At 40.5% G+C, this 22349-nt stretch overlaps 1 protein-coding gene and 1 long non-coding RNA gene across 2 annotated transcripts in view; one reads left to right on the forward strand and one right to left on the reverse strand.

The window, feature by feature from the left end:
• LOC306984090 overlaps positions 1–22349 on the reverse strand; it is a 42782-nt gene that overhangs the window by 19525 nt on the left and 908 nt on the right. The window lies entirely within an intron of this gene.
• Positions 14171–21682, forward strand: LOC306984088 (uncharacterized protein). The gene is made up of 7 exons (XM_079585115.1): positions 14171–14238; positions 14361–14507; positions 14602–14774; positions 14902–14966; positions 19008–19102; positions 19216–19325; positions 21598–21682. Exons 2-7 carry the CDS (start codon positions 14495–14497, stop codon positions 21628–21630), a joined length of 489 nt encoding a protein of 162 aa, XP_079441241.1. The 5' UTR covers positions 14171–14238; positions 14361–14494; the 3' UTR covers positions 21631–21682.

The raw sequence follows: 22349 nt of genomic DNA on the forward strand, positions 1-22349 counted from the left end.
GTAGCACCATCGCCAGATGTTGATAGATAAAGCATACATGTTCTATTTAGTTGACCTATTGCATGGCTAAGAGGTTTCTTGACATTTTGCTAAAACTTAGAGGTTTCGCAGATTTTGTGATTTACTGCATTCCAAAGTGCCTTCTCCCTTTTTCAGAGACATTAAGTGCGTGCTGAAAGCTTTTAGCTGATTCTGTGCTTAGATAAGAGAAGACATCCTGGGGTTCTTTAATTTAATTTATCGTGGGTGAGGACGTACACACCGCGTCTGTTTTCTTTCTCAGGGACCTCCGCAGTGAAAGTCCCATTCATGTCTTTGTTCTAAAGCCAAACACCCAGACATATGTTTTACACCCTTGTAGGTTAATAGGTCAACTGCGCGTCTCGCACGTCCCACACACACACACGCTGGGGGCGAACAGCAGACACACACACGCAGAGAACTCTAAAAGTGAAGAAAAACGCTTTTGTGAAAATGCAACAATCCGTTTGAAAATACGATTAACAAGCATGCAGAATCTGACGTAGAATGCGCGTTCACCGGATGAAAACGGCCAATAGATGCGCGTAATACTCATAAATCATTATAGTTCGCTTTAACATTATCTACAAATAGCAAATTTGGTATCGTTGCGAACCATAAAATTAGACGAATTCGAATCTGTTTTGAGAAACAACCTATTATGCATTACTAAACATTTATTGAAGTGTAGAATAATGTCAGAATAAAACTCCGGCCCCTCCCCACGCGCGGAATGGGTATACCATCACAGACAAAGAAATCTTGGCGCCAACAGGGTCCCACTCGTGATTGGCTCCCAGACTCAGAATGGGCGTGCTCCGGTTTCATTCATATTTCGAGACGCAAGCCAAGAAGTTTGTTCCTCATTGTCCCAGCTTCTTCGTCTTCCGTCTCTTCAATTCTAGTTTACCACTCTAGTCTCTGATTCTAGTCTAACGGCTAGTCTCTCTAACTCTTAGCTGTAACTCAACTTCAAGAGAGCCTTGCTCTCCGTTTACTTTCCGTTTCTAAGACTAAGTCTTTATTTTTATACAAGTTTAAAGCTACTTCCTTGATCCAGCGTTTTAACGAACGAAAGCTTAGCGTCTCCACCCTGCGTCAAAACGACCACGTGACGCCACCCGGAAGCCCGCGAGGTTCCAAAAAGAAACAGCGCTCATACCAGACGACTGTCCAACGACCAATACAGTAGGCTCATTCTAATCTGATCTTTGAAACAAAGCTAGTTAAGGTTGTCTGAGCATCCTCTGGTCTCTTGATTATTGAAAGTATTCCTTAAACTGTGTACTCTCTCTCTCTCTCATACCTCACTCTCTCTCTCTCTCTCTCTCTCTCTCTCTCTCTCTCCATCTCTTGGGGAATATCGTGTTATCATATATATACGCTACGTAGTCGTTTTGTAATCATTTGTTTTGTTTATGCATATTGTTATACTCCTGATCGTGTAACCTACGTACTTTTAAAGTGTCTCTTATTAAACTTCATTTTAATCTTCGTCTGAATTTGTGTTCTATGAATCCATAATCTGAAATCCCTGAAAATCAGATCTTCTATGCTACCTTCTTAAAAACGCTCTACCACATTTTTAAACATTGCATAGTTTAAATATTCCCGATCTGATAATCTTGAAGGGTAAATTATCTCCATTAATGGCCATATGGACGTATTTTGCTTGACAAGAACTAAACGGATCGAAGTGTTGATGTAAATATTGTATGTATACGCATTAGTGGTTAAAGTGGTATTTCCAAGTACGACTGATTAAAATCATTCCCCTTCCCTGTATGAATTAGTATCACGAGTAAATCGGATACATATTCATATAGGTTCAAGGCGGTACAAGCCCATATTTAGAACCATTTTAGAGCGTATGCAAATAATATTCATCAAAACCATGATTATTTAATTTCCCATTTGAGTGCTAATTTCCCCAATTTATACTCAAAGTCAGTATTGCTACATGTTAATACACTATCTTATACACAGGCTACTTAATTTTAATGGGTGTAATTTTCCGAATGATGTCGAATAATTTCACAGCCATAACGTTAACGTAACGTTATGCCTTTACCCGAGCGAGCTAACGTTTGCTAGCTAACGTTAACTTAACCTGAGTGTAACATTCCGGTATGATGGAAGAAGTGTCTTTTAATACGGTCTGCCATCGTATGGTTTTTAACAATGTGTGTGTGTGTGTGTGTCAGTGAATCGTAGCGGTCTGCTTCAGCATAATCTGATTCTGTGCTGCCAGCGTAACGTTAGCGCTGGTGGAAATGTTCGCGCATTTCAAAAGCAGGGAGATTCCGTTCAAACATGTAGCAGCTAGCTAGGTCTCCTTTGTCAGTTTGCCATGTCTCTAGTGGGCACAAATGCTCCCGTTGATCGGATCTTTTTGCTCATGAACAACAGGGACTGACGAGAGGCGAGAGGTGAGACACGGCAGGTTTTTTTCCTTTTCTGGTCAATTGTGAGATTTTGGGATATTGGTCTTAAATAACATGTCTTCTTTCAGACTTGTGGTGGAATAAAAAGTCAGAAATACACTTTATTTTACTACACTTTGTCTGTTTGCGTCTGTATATTTTTTACAAATTCAACAAAAGTTGGCATTTTAACTGCTCCGCGATCTCTGTCTGCACCGTTAGAAACAGTGTTGCCAACTATTTTCAGAGGAAAGTAGCTAACGCCTTCCCTAAAAGTCGCTAAATGTCGCTAGATGACGTCATACGTCAATTAGCATATTCATGACGTCATCGCGTCGTACTTGCGTTCTGCTTGCCTAATGTGTTTTCTCTCTAAATTAATGCTCACATAGGCCTACTGTATTTAATATAGGCTATTGTAATATAATATAATATAGCCAAATGAAAATATAAAGCTGTTCTCATTTCCTATAGCCTATATTTTTTTGTCAGACAATAGGCTAGAACGACTATGATATAGGTCTAGTGAATGACAAAAAAAAATAAAAATTAGCCTATAGGCATATGTGGAAAATTATCTGAATTGAGAGTTCGGGAACCGGATGACCTAAAGCTCTGTGATATTAGTGATAGTCTATTAAGTAATAAGCACAAGAAAGAAAGGAACTTAAAATGGTCCAACTAAATTCTTTATATAAAAACCCAAAGAAAAGCAGATAAGTCTGTGGAAAAACACTGCTCATTCACGTCTGTCAGCAGCCGTGCGCTCAACAGATGAACAGGGTAGACGCAGCTACAGTGAGTGACGGCAGGGAGAAAGCAAAAAAGTCGGGGTCTGAAAAGTCGCTAAAAATAGCAACAAAGGCGCTAAGTTGGTACATGAATCCCGCACATGCGCGATTCATGTGGCGGAGGGGTTAACATCTCCTGCTCTGACTGCAGCTGGGAGCGGCTGCTGCGCGAGGACTGGGCCGCCTGTGAGTGCTTTGGGACGCGGATGGGAGTCGGGACCCACGGCAGCACCCGCTGTTGAGAAGACGATATTTGCTTTCACGTCAGAGAGTCGCCAAAAGTCACCAATAACACCAGAAAAAGTCGTTAGATTTGTCGCTAGTCGCTTTTTTGAAAATGTGTCGCTAGAGGGGTCTGAATACTCGCTAAATATAGCGACAAAAGCGCTAAGTTGGCAACACTGGTTAGAAAGCGCTTTCTCTCTCCTGTACAATGCTGTCGGTTCCAAATATGGTAATTTCCTTTTTATCAGCAACCAATCGTGAAAGTAAAAGGGCTGAATGAGCAATCTAATTGGCTGATGATAAAGCCCGTTTTTTCTCTCATACTCAAAGTCCGAAATGTCCACTTCAGTACTCCTATAAACACCAAACTTTCCAGTCTTGTACCCAGTTATATTATGAAGACATTTACAGAGGGATTTGTAAATATATTATTCCTAGCCTGATTTATGTAACATTTTATTCCAAAAAAACATGGCGAAAATTTTTTAAGGCTATTATTGACAGTATATTCTGATTTACAGGATAACAAAAGTAGATATCCATAAATCCCTCTGTAATTTTTCCCATCTAATATGTGAACACAATGAAAAAATTAATTTTAACCTGGCTTTATCCAATACTCAGATTTCGTTTTTGTTTAAATATATGCAAATTAGTGCATATTTAATTAGATATTGCCTAATTTGCATATTTAAACATTAAATTACAAAAAAACTTGTAATACATTTTTTCTCATCTTAATGTAGTAATCAACTGGGAAAGTTTCATGGTGATATCTGCTAGTTACAATTTTTACACTATTCACCTGTAGTGTCTCGACTTTAACCTTTAACACTGTTTGTTGCTACCCCCCTTAATTTACTGTTCATGGTCAAATTTGATGTGTCTGTGCGTGCGTGCATGTGTGTGCGAACATTGGTGGTTCACATTAGTGACACAGGAATAAATTGTCGCTCCCATCCCATCCTAAGCCTACAAAAATACACCCGATCAAATGTATGTTCTTGTAGTGGTAATAAAATATCCATATTATGACGAAGAAGTGTTTATTTTAATAAGGATTTAACAAATTAACAATGATTGAATGTAAAATTATTTTCCTAAGCATGTGAAATATTTTCAATATTTTAAAAAAAATTTCAGCGTACCAGCACCGGAAGTTGTCACAGATTTGAATAAGAGGTAAGTTGCAATGGCAGCTATCCATATACTGTCCCATGACATTTTACATATTCCTTTCCTTGTTCTACAACAACAACCAAATAACATCATCATGCTGTAGGGATGTGCGGTATACCAGTAATGCAAAAATACCGGTATATATTCTATTTCAAACGGTACAATATCAATTTTGTTCAATTCGGTATTTGATGCGCTGCTGTTTCGAAGTTCACCGCTAGGCGGCAATGATCGGTGTATTTGATATAGGTGGGCCAGAGGCGTGCTTAACAGATGACGACAGCGCTGCAACGTCGAAGTCTGGAATCAGCCAGTAAATATTGGTCGCAGTGTTATCCAATTGCGCGCAGTGATATTTTCAAATGCATGCTTGGTGCTGCCCCTCGAGTTGGGCCATTTTCAAATTGACTGTGGCAGCTTGGTGGTGAAGACTGAGGCAAGCGGCAGCCCAATGGTGTTGGAGGCTGAGTGAGTGGCAGCTCTGGATCCCTCGAGGGCTCCAGGACCGCGTGTGGCCCCGCAGCTTGTGACTGGGCAGGCGTGAGGTGGCAGCAGTGTGGTGAAGGCTATGGCAGCCCAAACGGTACAATATCATAATTTTGTTCAATTCGGTATTTGATGCGCTGCTGTTTCGAAGTTCACCGCTAGGCGGCAATGCGCTACCTAAACTAACGAGGGTCACGCGAAACCGGCAAACAGTGACAACGGAGGAACATGATGGATCAAACGAAGCTCATTCGAATTTCCACACGCCCGAAATTAATAAATAGAGAGAGCAGTATGATTGAAATAAGGCATTACTTTGCCTACAAAAGTAATGAGAAAAGTAAAGAAACAGACCTCAATATACCACTCTGCAAACACTGCTTTAAATCATGTGTTGCCATGGGAAGCAACACATCAAATCTGAGCACTTCTCAGTTGCTCATCTTGACTTGTTCAAAGAGTTCAGAGATCGACAGGTGACTCCATCGTTCAACAGATTTAATTTAGACTTTTATTGAACACTGAACAGAGCACATAAGAGCTTATCAATTAAAAATGATACAGTAAACACGAAAGCCCAAATCTGCTTGCATGACACGCTAGAACCAATGAAGTTTAGGTCTCATAATTTTTGCACTTTCAAACAAACGTAAATTCATTTAATTTGAATGAATAAAGAATAAAAATGTTAACAATATTAATTAATATTAAAGAGAGAGAGAGAGAGAGAGAGAGAGAGAGAGAGAGAATTATGAATATTACTAATATTACAATTAAGCTACATTTGTCAACATTCATAAGGTAACCTGACCTAACGGTATTATAGCATTTATTAATCTAGATCAATCAGTAATTTAATTACCTGTAAAAAAAAATATATACTAATACATGTTTAGCATGTTAACATTACTTTATACAATGCATTAAACTAATATGAACCCAAACACAAACCAAACAGTAACCAAACCAAGATGACTAAATGCTATAAATGTTGATAATTCTCTGTTGATGCATGTCTTTTCATTATTCTATTATTATTATATGTTAATCTAATATTATAGATATTAACCTATTTTAATTGTATAATTTCAGTTTTTATTTTTTACATTATGATACTTTTTCTTTGCACATTATGTAGTGAAGAGTTTCAAGCAGTGTTTTTTAATACAATTGTTTCAATTCACTTAAATTTTGAGACAGGTTTTTTTTTTTTTTTGCCTGTGGTATCGATTTAGTATTGATACCGAGGTATTAGGTTCAGGGGTCCGTTCTTCGTACGTTGCTTAAAACATCCGAGATCAAACGAGACATCCAAGATGATATAATCGGCCTAATCATGATCTGGCTAATTGGGTTCTTCGAACACACCAGCCGGTTATGATTAGTATAGCTGGATTAAGTTATCTGAGATAATTGCGCGTGCATGCGCTGGTTTAAAAGGGGATATGTATCGATAGTAGAAACATTGATCAGCAACGGTGCTATTGGCTGCTCACCGTGGCCAAAGAGCACGCACAGTTTTTCTCCGCAGCAGAGCAAAAGTTAGTAGTCGAAGTTTATGCGGAATTTTAATGTTTAATGAAAACGCCAGGGAAGACATCAAAGTCTGTAAAAGCCAGGAGATGGGGCTGGCAAATAGTAGCAAACAAATTAAATTCAATAGTGGGGACCATGTTAAATGTTTCTATCACTTGTAGCCTATATACATTTTTGTATTTTAATTTAATTTCATAATTACTTTGTTCATTGTAATGTCAGAGCCACCACCCACTAGAACATTGGAACAAGTAAAAGTGAAAATGGTAATCTTTACTAAGCTACTTATACTGTTCTTGGTCTCTTTTAAAAATACACCGTTAAATGATGTGCATGTGTTGTTCATGTGCAGCAACCAAGAAAAAGGCTATACATTTTTTAAATAAAAAACAGGTGGTGGTCCTGCACCCCCACTTACTCCCCGACAGAAGGGCTGGGTTGAATGTGAATTGACCCTACTGTGGGGGGCATCTCTTCCTTAGACCCACGGCAGGGACCAGTAGCAGCAACAGCTTCATTACTGGTAAATGAGCTTTTAATTATCTTAGTACACTGTAAAATAATTTGTTGCTGCATTAAATTAAGTATTATCCAAATGGCTGGTCTAAAGCCTGAATTGCTTTACTTTATGAAAGTGAACACTGCATGTAGGCTAATGTAAAAATATCTCTCTAAAAGAACACAGAGTACTATTGCTGACCTTGCATAATATCTCTTATTGCAGGCAAAAGATGGCTGATCACTGGCTTTTCTTTACAAAGAATAATTGAAATAAAAAAGGAACTAAGCATATTTGTCTTGTCTTTTATTAAACATTTAGTGAATTTTAAAAAAATGGTGTCCCAAAATTCTGTCCCGTGCCGCTCTGCTACTAGGTCCGTCCAAGTGCACTGGTGGAGGTCATCATCAGGCTGGAGGTCATCAGGCTGGAGGTCATCAGGCTGGAGGTCATCAGGCTGGAGATCATCAGGCTGCACCTCCACCACAGGGATCCTTCTCCTTTCTGATGTGTATTGTGTAATGTGTAATACGGCACATGTACAATAATGTCACAGTCCCTGTCAGGTGCAACCCTCAGCCTTTTCACACACTGAAATTTTCCCTTTAGTTGCCCATGCTCAATTTAAAACTGTACCCTTGTCCTGGCTAGAGCTCCATTGTCCGGGTTGTGGGTCAGGGAATATGGTCATAAATACTGCCTGCAGGTATAGCCGCTGTGTCTCCAAGCATGTTGTAATCACCTACATAATGAAAAAAATATATAGTTATGTTAGGCTCAGAATATGTAATACAGTGTGCTTGATATTTATATTTTCCGTTTCCATGTTCAAATAATGTGCTACATGTGACTATGTGACTGATATGGTATAGTGTCACACACCGCCAAGACATTTTAGTCAGTCAACTGCATACTTTTTGATTCCATTCTTTTTTTTTTTTTTTTCATATAATAATATTACTAATATGATATATTTAGAATTGTAATAGTAACTTACCGGCACATTTACACTGTTCACAAAATCCTCTTCATTGAGGCCTTGATGGGAACGTGTGTACAGTCTCGTTAGTGAATCACGTTAGTGAAGCCTGACACAAAGGCTACTGTAAATCATACTTATTGGCTAAGTCATGATTGCATGATCTTCATAAAAAAATATAATGTACCTGCATTGGCAAAAAAAAAAAAATCTGCTTTACAACCTTGGGTCTGGAAAAACCATAAAAACCCCTAAAAAAAAAGCTTGAGTGCGAGGTAAACTTTGTGAATGGCACGACGGGCAGCACTTTTCACCAAGTTCACCGTATCACTCGCAAAGAATCTCAGGGAAATGCACACAGTTTGTGCTGTTGTTAAAGCCCGACTCCGACATTAAATGTGTTGTTCAACAAATTAATGATACAAATGACACTCACGAGTCACGAGAAAAACTATATCTCTCTAAAAGTACGCTATCGTGCTGCGCTAAAGGACTTCCCGGATCACCTCCGCTTATAAAGCCGGGATCTAATCCTAACATGAAATAAGCCTGCTCGCGAGCAGGTTTAAGATTGCGCACCTGTTGCTATGACAGCAAGTCCAGGATGAGCGTCGAAGAACCAAACAATCCAAGATCATGCCAAATCGCCAACAATCAAATCCAGCTAAGTGAGTTAGCGACGTACGAAGAACGGACCCCTGGTATCGTACTGATGCCAAAATTGTGGTATCGAGCCATCCCTATCATGCTGATAGCTTTTGCTCTTTCCAAATACAAGTAGCCAGGTGAGATGTTTGCAACTACATGACTTTTTATCAATCCAGTTGCAACCTAATTCCAAACCACAATTGATGAACTGCCCTATTTGTGATTGTTTTTAGAGGTTTTATACCGATGCTACATAATTTTACCCATACAATGTGAATGTGCTCAGTGAGTCACTCTGGCAATCAGTAATGATGCTCATTACCCATGCCCGTGGAGCCGAGCTGCTTCAATCACATCGGTGTATTTGATATAGGTGGGCCAGAGGCGTGCTTAACAGATGACGACAGCGCTGCAACGTCGAAGTCTGGAATCAGCCAGTAAATATTGGTCGCAGTGTTATCCAATTGCGCGCAGTGATATTTTCAAATGCATGCTTGGTGCTGCCCCTCGAGTTGGGCCATTTTCAAATTGACTGTGGCAGCTTGGTGGTAAAGACTGAGGCAAGCGGCAGCCCAATGGTGTTGGAGGCTGAGTGAGTGGCAGCTCTGGATCCCTCGAGGGCTCCAGGACCGCGTGTGGCCCCGCAGCTTGTGACTGGGCAGGCGTGAGGTGGCAGCAGTGTGGTGAAGGCTATGGCAGCCCAATGGTGGTTGGGGGCTATAGGTGTAGCAGGTGGCAACAGTGCGGTGGTGACTGAGTAGCAGGTGATAGTGTCGGTGTCAATATTAATAGTAGCCTAAGCTATAGGCTTCATGCCCTGCATGAGTAGTCAATATTGACAAGCAGCTGTAACAACCTAGGTCGGTAAGCAAAAGCCCAATACCCTTTGGGGATACAACTGTCAGTCTGTGGTTAGCCAGCTACAGTCGGAAATTGCCCGGTTTCCACGGGCAAATTAGCATATGTTACCACGACTAATTCAATATAAACTTAGCCTGTGAAAAGTTTGTTTTTGATCCAACCTAACGTGAGACCGGTATACTGCCCAGCACTACTAAATTGTTCTATAATTAAAACATTTCTTGCAGCATCGCTGCAGTGTGATGGCATATCTAAGGAACTGGAGGAAGCGTAATGCTGAAGTCCTTGCACTGGCTGAAAATTCAAGTGAGGAGGATGGAATGCTGGGGAGTGTGGATGAGGAGGTTTTGCCACCTTCATTGTCACCTTATCACTCAGATATTGATGTGGTGCTATCGTCTGACTCAGAAACCCAAATTCTGTCTGATGAGTCCTCAGAAGAAACTGTTTCTGATCTGGGTGAGGAGCTTGCAGCCTGGGCCACCACGAACAGCTGCAAGCGAACTGCTCTTAATGAGATGCTGGAGATCCTTAGGCGACAAGGACATCGGCTCCCAAAGGATTCCCGGACACTGTTGCAAACACCAAAGAAAGTGGCAACAGTTGAAAAATGTGGTGGACACTATGCCTACTTTGGTATTGCTTCTGGCATATTAAAAGTTTTGTCTCAGCGTCCAGGAATCGTTGAGCACCTACATTTGTGCTTTAACATTGATGGTGTGCCCCTTTTTAAATCCTCCAACTTGCAAATGTGGCCCATACTCTGCAACTTTCATGACTTTGCTCCTTTCATTGTGGCCCTCTACTGTGGAGTTGCTAAACCGAATTCAGTGGAAGAGTACTTAAGTGACTTTCTCCAGGAGTTGCAGCAGTTGCAGCAAGACGGCATTGTTCATGCTTCTGTAAAAGCATTCATATGTGATGCTCCTGCCAGGGCATTCTTGAAGTGCATTAAGAATCACAACAGTTATCATTCAGTTATCAACAGTTATCAGAGGCACCTATGACGGAAGGGTTGTTCTTGGGGCCAAAGAACCAGGTGCCGTTCCAAGGACTGAAGACGGTTTCCATCAGTGGGTATATAAGAATCATCAAGTTCAGATATCCCCACTGACTGTTGCAGGAATCTCATGTATCCATGGGTTTGCCTTGGACTACATGCACTTGGTCTGTTTGGGTGTGGTTCGGAGAATGCTGCATTTCATGAAGCAAGGGCCTAATACATGCAAGTTGTCATTTCAACAAAGGAGCAGGATTTCAGATCATCTGAAGTCATTGAATGGAAAGTTGCCAAGAGAGTTTGCTCGCCAGCCACGGGGTTTGCAGGAACTTGACAGGTGGAAGGCCACATAATTAAGACAGTTCCTCCTTTACTCAGGACCAGTTGTTTTGAGGGAAGTTCTTGCACCTACTCTCTACAAACATTTTCTTGCACTCAGTCATCATGTCAATTCTGTTAAACTCTGATGATGTGCTGCGAAACGAGTATTTAGGGTATGCCAGAGATTTGACTGTGTACTTTGTACACAGCAAAGGTTTTCCCACAAATCTCTTCAGACTTTTCAACAATGTACACTCGCTGACCCACCTGCCAGACGATGTTGAGCATTTCCAGTGTTCCCTGAACAATGTTTCAAGCTTTCCATTTGAAAATTACCTCCAGACACTGAAGAAAATGGTCAGGCAAAGTCGAAATCCTATTGCCCAGGTTGCCAAACGCTTAACAGAGCTAGAGAAGTCAACGAAACACAGACGTGTAGCCAAAGAGACGGTCACTCGTGTATCTACCACATTAAGGGATGGCTGTTTCCTTCTGGACAACGAGGATTTTGCCTTTGTGAAGGAAAAACGTTCAGACGGCTCTTTGGTTTGTGATGTGATACATCATAATGACACAGAGAGTTTCTTTGATGACCCCTGTGATTCCAGACTACTCAACATCGTTCGTGTTAGAGACCTCAGCAGAGCAAAGCGCCAACTGATCACAAGGCACAAGTTACACCGTAAAGTTGTCTGCCTGCCGCCCAACCGTGAGGCAACCAACTCAGGGTATATTCTATTTCCTATGCTACATGGAGTAGAACGAAGTTGAACTGTAAGTGTCCACTCCATAGATCAGGATTAGGATTCAAAACAGGTTGTCAACATTTACATAGTTTGGTCTTGCACTCACAAATCAAAATTGCGTCTTTGAGAATTTTGACGGTCAAGATGGCACCAGGATGTTTGCCGGCTTACCACAGTCTGTCCTTGTCTCTTTTATTTGTAATGTTTCTTGTTTGATTTATCACGCGCTCTGTTTGCTCCCATCTGGTATATGATCGCATGACCCTATTTAATATTCGATCGGCTGTGTCCGATTGTTTATTTAATGCTGGTGAAATGACTTCTCTCTCTGAACTTTCTCCTCCTGGTTGCAGTTTTTTTAGTACCCCTAGGTCTGTTGGCCGTGGCTGGGGTCTTGCAGTTGTTTTTAAAGACAAGTTTAAGTGTAGACTTCTGCGTCTTTTTGCACTTTTGAATCTCAGTTAATTACCCTGAATTATTTTAAATGTGTATTGATTTATAGACCAAACTGTCATGGGGATTTTATACAGGAGTTTTCTGAATTTTTATCTGGTATTGTCTCTTCTTAAGAATTAAATTCAAAGCGTTGTTATATGTTTTTAAGTCTCTGCATGGCCTAGCACCTGAGTATGTTACTGATTTAATCAGCCAATGTCAAGTAGATCTCTGCGCTCAAATGACCAATTGTTTCTCATGGTTCCGCGATCCCATTTAAAATGTAAAGGTGATCGGGCTTTCTCTGTTGCAGCTCCTAGACTCTGGAATAACCTTCCTCTGTCTGTAAAAACTTGTCATTCATTGGGTGTTTTTCAGTGTTTTTATGTCTTTGTTTTTATTTTCTCTTTTATACCTTCTGTACAGCACTTTGGTTCCACTTGTGGTGTTGAAAGTGCTCTATAAATAAAGTTGAGTTGAGTTGAGTTGGTCTGTTTTTAGCGGCATACATGGTTTTGCATATACGTATGTATGCAGTACACATGTAAAACAGATACATCAAAGAATTGTATACAGAATGAATACAAAACAGCTGTTAGGCCTATAATATAATAATGTTAAATATTCATTATTGTACAAATGTCACCTTTTAAAAAAATTAAAATGTTCCCTCTCTGTCAAGGTTTTGTCATGTGGGTTCGGGCTGTTTGGAGGGAGAGAAATAAAGAAGAGGAAGGAGTCATCCCAAAGTCCTGGGTGCTTGATGATATGGTGCACCGACGCATTGAAAGCAATGAAAGAGATGCGAAAGCCTGAGGAAAAGTGGAGGAAATTTCCTCTCATAAAGCTGAAATTAACATCAAGTAAGTCAACGTCAGTTGCTGTAATAAGGACTTGCTTTGCATTCACTTTTCATAATCATTTTCATTGATGCATGGTTTCAGGCGCGCGGGAAGTCATTTTCGACAGGGGGTGCTGGTGCTGGCGGCGGCGGGGTGGGGATACTGACACACAATCAAAGACAGTACAGTTTATTCCCCGTGCTATACAGTTCTGCAGGCAGGGGCGTTTGTTTATAAAACAGGGTGGGTCGTTAGGCAGCTTAGGGGGGTTCGGGGGCATGCTCCCCCGAGAAATTTTGGATTTCTCGGACCTACATATGTGCATTTTAAGGTGTTTGAAGGCCAAAAAATTGGAATACAATAGAAGCAAATAATTAATAAAAATACATTTATTTGTATTATGTACAAACTTTTGTTTCGTCATGTTTTCATAGCTCAATAGCGTTTCGGTGTGCTCAGATGTGCGCGCGCTGCAATCGCTAGGAAACATGCACAGACGCGCGCGGACATGGATTTCTGTCGCGCAGGAATGTTTATTTTAAAACAACCACAAGTAGATTAAGTGTTCATAAACCGCATAACGGCCAAAAAAAGGCCTAAGTGCCACAAAGTAACAGACTATGCAAATCGGTTTTATCCGAGGGACATTCTTAAACGCTTAACGATCCTTTATATAAATCTGGGCCTGCATGGCGGCAGGAAAAAGACGCAGAGATGTAAGACACCGTGTCTCTACCTTACGATGATTTCGGTACACCAAAGGTACCGGGAAGTTCGCCGGCGGGAACTACAATAGCTTGTCCTGCTCGTAGTAGTTGCGCAACTTGTGTGTGGGCCGTGAGTGTGCGTGCTGCGTAGGCGCGTCAAGGCACATCTGATTGGCTAATACTACACACTGAAGATAAATTAAATAATTTTTAATTAAATAATAACTAAAATGATCCATCTCTTCATCCCACACACCAAACGTGACATACAAAATGTCGTGGAACAGAAACAACAACCAGAAATATTTATAAGCTATCATTTTATTGTCATCACAGTTTGCCAAAGGGGGTGCTGCAGCGCCAACAGGGGGTGCAGCACCCCTAGTTCCCGCGTCCATGCATGGTTTTCATTCAAGTGGACAGGGAGGAGTGCGAGTTATACAACTTCTCGACAGCTGCTGAGGGTAGTGGCGATGAGCTGGCCATCTCTAAGCCCAAGAGGATTGGGAAAAAAAAAACATTTGATGACTTTGTTGAAGGTATGATAATAAAACAGTTGTTTAGCAGGTCCAAAATAGTTTGTGTTTAACACTGAGACTTCTAAGCAGAAAACGTTTAGTACTGTGAGTGCGATAAGGTGGCTATTTCATATGTTACACAGATGATGAAGATGAAGCAATTGATGATACCCCACTGAATTACCAGTTAAGTTCTGAGGCAAATTCATCAGGACATGGTAAATAGGCCATATATCGTAGAGAACACCGATCTTACCATAGAGAAGATGTCTTCCCAATGGAAGAAAAAAGTAAGTGTGTTCTAAACAAAAATAGCTGCTGCATTGAAAAAAAATTATTGTACAGAATATGATGTGATATTGCTCTCTTTGGTCTGACATTCAGAGTTCCAAAAGCGAGTGCTGTTCTTGCTAGCTGACATGAGAGCTAAGCTCTCTGAAGCTGGGCGTTTTTACGAGCCCCCGCATTCCCAGTTCCACTTAGAATTGATCGACTCCGTAGACCAGCTTCAACAGCTTAACAGACAGCTAACCAGCGAGGAAAAACGAAAACTCATGGTAGGTTACTACGAAAAAGGAAAACAAACCTTTGCAAACAGATGTAATTATTCCACATAAAATATCTTATTTACATATTCTTGTACCTCTCATACATTTCTGCATATTTGTTAAATTCTTCCTTCAGACAGCTCAGATGTCAAAAATTGGAGGAGCTACCCTGCGGGAAAATGTCAACAATGTGATGAAAAGGTCAGTCTCTGAAGTTGTGCTGTTAAAGGATAATTCCGGTATTTAACAACTTGAGTCTATATTGTAGTTTGTTTTGGATGAACAAGAGTGGTGGACAACATTTTTTTGACAATGGTTCCTCTCTCGAGTTTTTGACTATAAAAGAATTGGCCATGGACCCATTTAACATTGGAGTCAATGGGCATGTCCAAAAATGTCATTAAAACAACCTTTAACATTAGTTTTCAAAACTGTGCAACTCACCGAGTGATTAGTGATGTTAGTTGATGTTCCAGAAACAAAAAGTGTTCATTTCGTCATTTTGTAAAATCCCATTGAATTCTGTTGAAGGACTGAGTGCTCGTTAATATAAATGCGCTACCGGAAACGGAAAGGGGGCTGTTTACTAGTGGTGTCAACAATAATCGATTCGGCGATGCATCGCAATGCGGGATATGCACGATTCAGCATCGATGCGGCAAAGTGCCATAATCGATTATGTCACTGTTTATTTTCTGGCCTTGAGTTGGACAATAAAGTTACTTTCGTGGGCATAACAACAACAATCAAGACGGCTGAGGCGGAGGGAGATGACCGCGATAGACGGGTAATTAAAAACGCACCTAAAGCTTGGAAAAGCGGATATCTGGGCACATTTCGGATTCTACGAAGTTAATGGGAAACTAAACAAGACGAGGCTGAACACAGGAGCGCAGCTTCGCGGCTGAGACACGAATAGACTAACATAAAGCTTTTACTTTTAAACACAAAAGGCACGTCCATTTGAATAAAAAAATAATATTTATTCAACAAACCAGATCAAGAGCAAAAACTAAATAAAGTGCATAACTGAAAAATAAAGCATAGGCTCAAAACTAATACAAACAGTGGCACTGCACATTGGGCTCCAATCATTTTTTCCCGTCTTCTAAAAAAAAAATGCTGCCACACTGCCGATGTCTTTGTTGACATGGTAGAAGAGGACTGACTATGAATTAAACGGTCTCTCAATTAAATAAATAATATTCAACAAACCTTCTAGTAGCCTACTTTCTTCAATCTGTCTCTCTTCTCCAGTGGTTTGGGCTAATCCAAAAGAAGTGAAAACAAGGGGGGTGTTCTGAAGACAGACTGTTACCTGTGAAACAGGGGTGCTCTGAAAACACCCCCATTAGCAATTAGTGCTTTCCACCTGATGAAACGAATGCGCAAAACGAATTAAATGAACGTGCAAAACGAATGAAATGAACACGGCAAAACTGATGAAATGAACGCGGCAAACCTGATGAAATGAACGCGGCGAAAAATCGACCAATCAGAATTTTGGTCAAGCAAGAACGTATCGACCAACAATCGACTGGGAGATTACAGCCCTAGAAAGCAGTGGTTTATGTTTTCTTTTTCAGGTTTGAAAATGCCATATTGAAAATGCACAATACCCTGTAGCCTACCATTCAATTTTATTTTATTTAATGACATTTATGTCAAAGATACAGGAGAGTGATAATACACACATAGCAGCCAATAAAATCTGTTGTTCAATATATGACTGCTTGTATTGCCTCATGACTGATGAAAAATTTGCCTTGTGTGCAGTAGAATTTTGATGCATCGCAATGCATCGTAGAATCGAATTGAATCGAATCGTTAGCTGGTGAATCGTAATCGAATTGTGAGGGCAGTGCCAATGCACACCCCTACTGTTTACATTTGGTCGATGTAGTCTTTTTGCTCGCTTCCGTTTCTCATAAGGCTAGCGAGCAGAGCAACTGTGCTCCGGGAGAGTAAGCGAAATAAACAAACAAAACCTTCATTAATTGTTACTTGTAATATGAAGTTGAACTCGACTGTGACCGTGAGTGTCCCGCGAGACATAAACATCAGTTATCGCCATCAAGTGGTCGGGAGTGTGCTAACGCTTCAGATTCAAATATTGAGCAGAAGTTACACGGTTGTGAAGTGTCTGAAAAAATAGTTCCACTATAGCAAAATAAACGGATTGGAATCATATATTGCGACGATATATTGTTTATAATCATCAACGAACACCACTAACCACTCGGTGAGTTTAACAGTTTTGTAAACGAACATTATTGGCTGTTTTAATGACATTTTCGGACATGCCCATTGACTCCAATGTTAAATGGGTCCATGGCCAATTCTATTATAGTCAAAAACTCGAGAGAGAAACCAGTCAAAAAATTGTCCACCACTCGTTCATCCAAAACAAACTACAATATAGACTCAAGGTTTTAAATACCGTAATTATCCTTTAATATCTTAAAAAATATATATTAAATGAGTTCGCCAACATTTTTGGACCATTCGATTGGACCACATGTAGGCTATCGGTAAGTTGCCTATGTAGGCATGGCAATATATAGTAAAGCTACCATTATAACCAATAGCTGTAGTAACTGATTCCCATGCCTTCTTTTTTTGTGGATCTTTATAGCAAGGATCCTGTGGATCGTACAGTTGTCGGTAGGGGTGTAACGGTACGTGTATTCGTACCGGACCGTTTCGGTACAGCACTTTCGGTACGGTGCACATGTGTACCGAATGCAATCATTCACGTAAATTAGGCTAGTTTTGTGTGCGGAACATAGGTCAATTCCGAGTTTCCACACGAACATATTAAGTGTCGGAAGTCTCCGCGTTGCACTGATTAAATCTGATTAATCGTTTTTGTGATTCAAATACATGTAAAATAGTACCATTACATCTGTCTTCCTGTGTGCGGAAATTTGTTAATGTTGCTGTGACAACGAAACATGTGCACACGCGCCTGTGTTAGAGCGCTTGTAGCTCCGTGCGCGCTGATGTACTCATCTGTGGACATTTCCGAATGCCTTTCTGTTAAAAGCGGGCTTTCCACACAAACAAACGTACATGTGTCATTAGTATGAGAAAAAAAATAGGATTTTAACTCGGGTCGGGCTCGGACATAAATAAAGATCACCACATACGCTCGCTTTAGCCCAGCCTCTCGCTAGCTAGCGTCATGGCCAATATTGGTTTGAGAGTATTTTATTTAGTGGAGAACTTTGCAGCAGTATTTTATTTCTTATTCTTTTTTATTTTATATATTTTCTATTTATTATCCTATATTTTATTAAAAAAGTGTTTAAAAAAGTGTAAACAAATTTTTTAAAAAAAGTTTATAGTAAACAACCAGCAGTTTAATGTTTTGCATTTCTTTCCCTTACTGTACCGAAAATGAACCGAACCGTGACTTTAAAACCGAGGTAATGTACCGAACCGTGATTTTTGCGTACCGTTACACCCCTAGTTGTCGGTGTTACTCCACCTCTTCAATTAACTGCCGTCGGCCATCGTTGCAAACTCGAAGTGTAGCCTACTTGAAAGTGTCAAGTCGCGTGATTTGGATCACCCTTGTCCACATAAGGGGAGAGAGTTGTGGAAGGCTATACTTCATGTTAAGCATAAATATAAAGCCGACTGATAAAGGACACCGTCAACAGTATTGACGGCAAAATAGACTATGTTTGAAAGATGCAATATTCGAAAATCGATAATAATTTTTTTTTATTACATTTATATCTGAATTTATGTCAACCTATAGACTTTTAAACATTAAAATGTCATTAACTAATATGTATTTGTTTACAAAATGACAAACATTTTCCTATTCTATTTTGCCTGGAACCGCTTCCAACGCGCTTGCGTGTCACGTGAAAAATAGGCGTCAGTTCTATTTCTAGCATGCACGCGTTTTCCACGCGGTTCGAGCCGTGCCTGAGACGCGCGTCTCACGCAGGCAGTCTGCAAGCTCTAACCTGTTAACATGGGAGCCAAATTAAAAACGGACACGCCACGCAGCTGAGACGCTTACGCCACACATCAAGTGTGTCACCGGCCTCAGAGTTAGAGCTAGATACGATGAGACACTCTTCTCGTGTCTGTGTGCAGTAACTCAGTCTGACGCACCCACTGTTAGCCACACACATGTGCGCACACAGGCATGTACCTCTGGACATTATTTCACATTTCTTGCTGTACAGCATGCATAACTTTGTTTATTCCCATTTTTATTGACAGAGTGCTCACAAATAGCCTCATGTCCATTATGAACATGGATGGGACTGGTGACAAGCTGCCATTCAGAAAAATGGAAATGTATAAGGTCATGATAGGTAATTATATTTTCTATTTGTGCCTCTACATCACCTATAGCTCTACTCTCTACATGATTTTTATTTTGATCAGTATGTGCAAGATAAATGGCAATTGCTGTTAAATTTTTCAGGTGCCATCCAGAAGTCACAACCCGGAGTCACGGAAGCTTCCATTGGTAGCCTGATGGCCAACCATTTGCGCGCTGCGCCAGACAGAAGAGGGGGCACTGGGTGCCGGAAGGTAGGAGCTGTTGCAAACAACAATGTAGATTTAGGCCCAATCCCATTTCTCTGTTTTTACCCTTCCCCTTCGTTTTACCCCTACACCATGTCCTTCGAAACAGAGTGGCAAGACATAGGGGTAAAAATACTCCCCATGGAAATGAGACACCACTAGCCTACATAGGGAAAGGCCCGGACGAATGTGAATGTGTTTTGAAATCGCTGCTCTCTGGCTTTGAATGAATGTTCACATTCTACAATTCAGTACAAAATGTGGACTGATTACTAGCAGTTAAATGAGATCCTGGCATTTGACACTATTAACCGATATTAACAAAAGGTTTGACTCGATCCATTATCATATATTAGTACACATCTGCATCTCTGACTACTGCATGTGATTAGGCTATTATGTGGGTTATCTTTTAGTTGTCTATATACTGTAGAGTAGCCTACTACTGATGGGTACTAAGTAGGGCTGTAACGATACAGCAAACCCACGATTCGGTTCGTATCCCGATTTCTGGCCCACGATTCGATACAAACCGCAATTCTTGCGAGGAGGGAGGATTTTAAAAGCCAAATAAATAAATAAATAGCTAAAGCTATAACTCTGTTTTCTTGTAACAAAATACTTTTGAAAAACAAACAGATCTATACTCCATTGTGGAGATGATTCGAACATGTTAAAAATTCATCTGAGGTAACCGAGGCTTACTGTCTGTGCTGTAAACCACAAATAATATATTGCCTATTCCGCATGACCCGCATCTCAAGCGCAGGAATAACGCTTGCCACAAAGTGAACGCACCTATATAGAGAAATGCACACTTCCTACGAATTAGCCTAAGCCGCAAGCTCCAGTTCACGCGCGCGCCGGTGCCACACACACACACACACACACACACACACACACACACACACACACCGCGCGCTTTGCTCACTTGCTCTGGTGTTTGCGTGTGTGTGTGTGTGTGTGTGGCACCGGCGCGCGCGTGAACTGGAGCTCACCTCATAATAATAATTTAAAAAAAATAATATTCGAAGATCGCTGGGTATCATTTGATTATTATTCAAAAATCGCACCTCTCCCACACACACACACGCGCGCGCGAGCACACAAACACACACATACATACACATACAAGCAAACACCGCGCGCTTTGCTCACTTGCTCTGGTGTTTGCGTGTGTGTGTTTGCGTGTGTGTGTGTGTGTGTGTGTGTGTGTGTGTGTGTGTGTGTGTGTGTGTGTGTGTGTGTGTGTGTGTGTGTGCTCGCGCGTGCGTGTGTGTGGGAGAGGTGCGATTTTTGAATAATAATCAAATGATACCCAGCGATCTTCGAATATTATTTTTGCTTGAAATTCCCATACCTAATATGTAAAAGACCCCGTCACAGCCCTAGGATCTATTCTGGGGTGCGTTTCCCGTACAACTATATAGCTCACTGCTTAACTACCATAGTACGATGCACCGTTGGAGAAATCAACTAGCTAGTCACGAGTGTTTCCCGAAACCGAATGTCGTAAAGTATCGTTCAACCACGTTGGTTTATGACGTCTCGCACGTGGTGGACTAATAACTTTTTTTAATTAATCTGTTTGAGATCAAATTAACGCTAGATTTCGTCATATAAGTTACATATATGGCATCTGAAGACCATTTCAAATTTTTCTCAGTTACTTTGCTTTATTACCAGACTCAATATTTGGCTCGTTCTTACATAGTTGAGCACGTTCGCACATGCGCAGTCTTCAAAAATGGTGCTTTAAATCTCTTGACAAACTAAAAGACGTAAATTACATTTGTATGTATTCTAAATAAAAAATACGGGTTGTACTGAATGTCAGCTTGCTTATTTTGCTAAAGATAAGGATTTATTCAGTCTACATCTCATGTAAACTAGAAACTATGCTTCTAACCACAGCTCCAGAGCTGTCGTTGCAACCACACAAGTTTGCGATGCTGTTTGCGAACGTTCGTTGGAACGATGGTTTCGGGAAACACCAAATCGTTGAACTATGCTGATAACGGCGGAACTTGCGATCATAGTTGGCTAACGATGCTTTCGGGAAACGCACCCCTGGACGAGAAAGATAAGTCTGGGAAGGGGTGTGTCGATCGAGATCTGCCTTCTCACACCGCGACACAGGTTCGTGGATCTGAGTGTCGCGATTTCGGTTTAATATCGTAAATCGTTACAGCCCTAGTACTAAGCGTTAGTTACTGTATGTTAATGGACAGGGCCCATTTTAATGTTTGCTTTCTTGTTCTCTTGTTCCCTTTTACAGGCACGTGAGAGCTCTGGAAGTGTGAATCCATAGCACCCCCACACTATATTACACTGCTCAAAAAAATTAAATAAAAACATATCAGATCTCAAGTATGTGTATGTTGTCAGTCATTGTACATTTAGGTTAAAATTGAGAGATGCTTGACGCTTGACATTGAAATATGAAAATATGTCAATAAATTTTGATGTAATTTTGACATCAATGTTTGATGGCACATTTATGTTGAATTGAGATCGAAGCTTGATATTGAATGATATCAAAATAGCATAAAATGACATCAACATCATGACATCCTGATGTCAAATAGATGTAGAATTGACATCAAATGCCAACAAAGCATGACATCAAAATGACATCAACAGAGGTCAAAATCTTGACATCGACATTTTGACGTCAATTTGACTTTCATTTTTGACCTATTTCGTGACGTAATTTTGACATCAGTGTTTGATGTCATATTGATGTTAAATTGACATCAAATGCCCACTGGGAAGGTAGATGTAAGCTAAATCTTAAAAGGTCAATATAAGCCTTCTCTTTAAATTATTTGTATTGTGCTTTATACGAGTGACACATTTGGGGAGAAGATTTTGTTTTTTTAATAACCATGCATAAACATTATTGTCGAGTTCACACGCGTGATCATAGCTAAACCTATGCGCGTGAACTCGACAATCGACTACTTTGGACTTCGACCGAAAACAGGATGTAAATACAGGTATGTGCGCTGGCTGAAATAACATCATTTT

This window comes from Phoxinus phoxinus (genome assembly GCF_949152265.1).
Source record: "Phoxinus phoxinus genome assembly, chromosome: 17".
Lineage (NCBI taxonomy): Eukaryota > Metazoa > Chordata > Actinopteri > Cypriniformes > Leuciscidae > Phoxinus > Phoxinus phoxinus.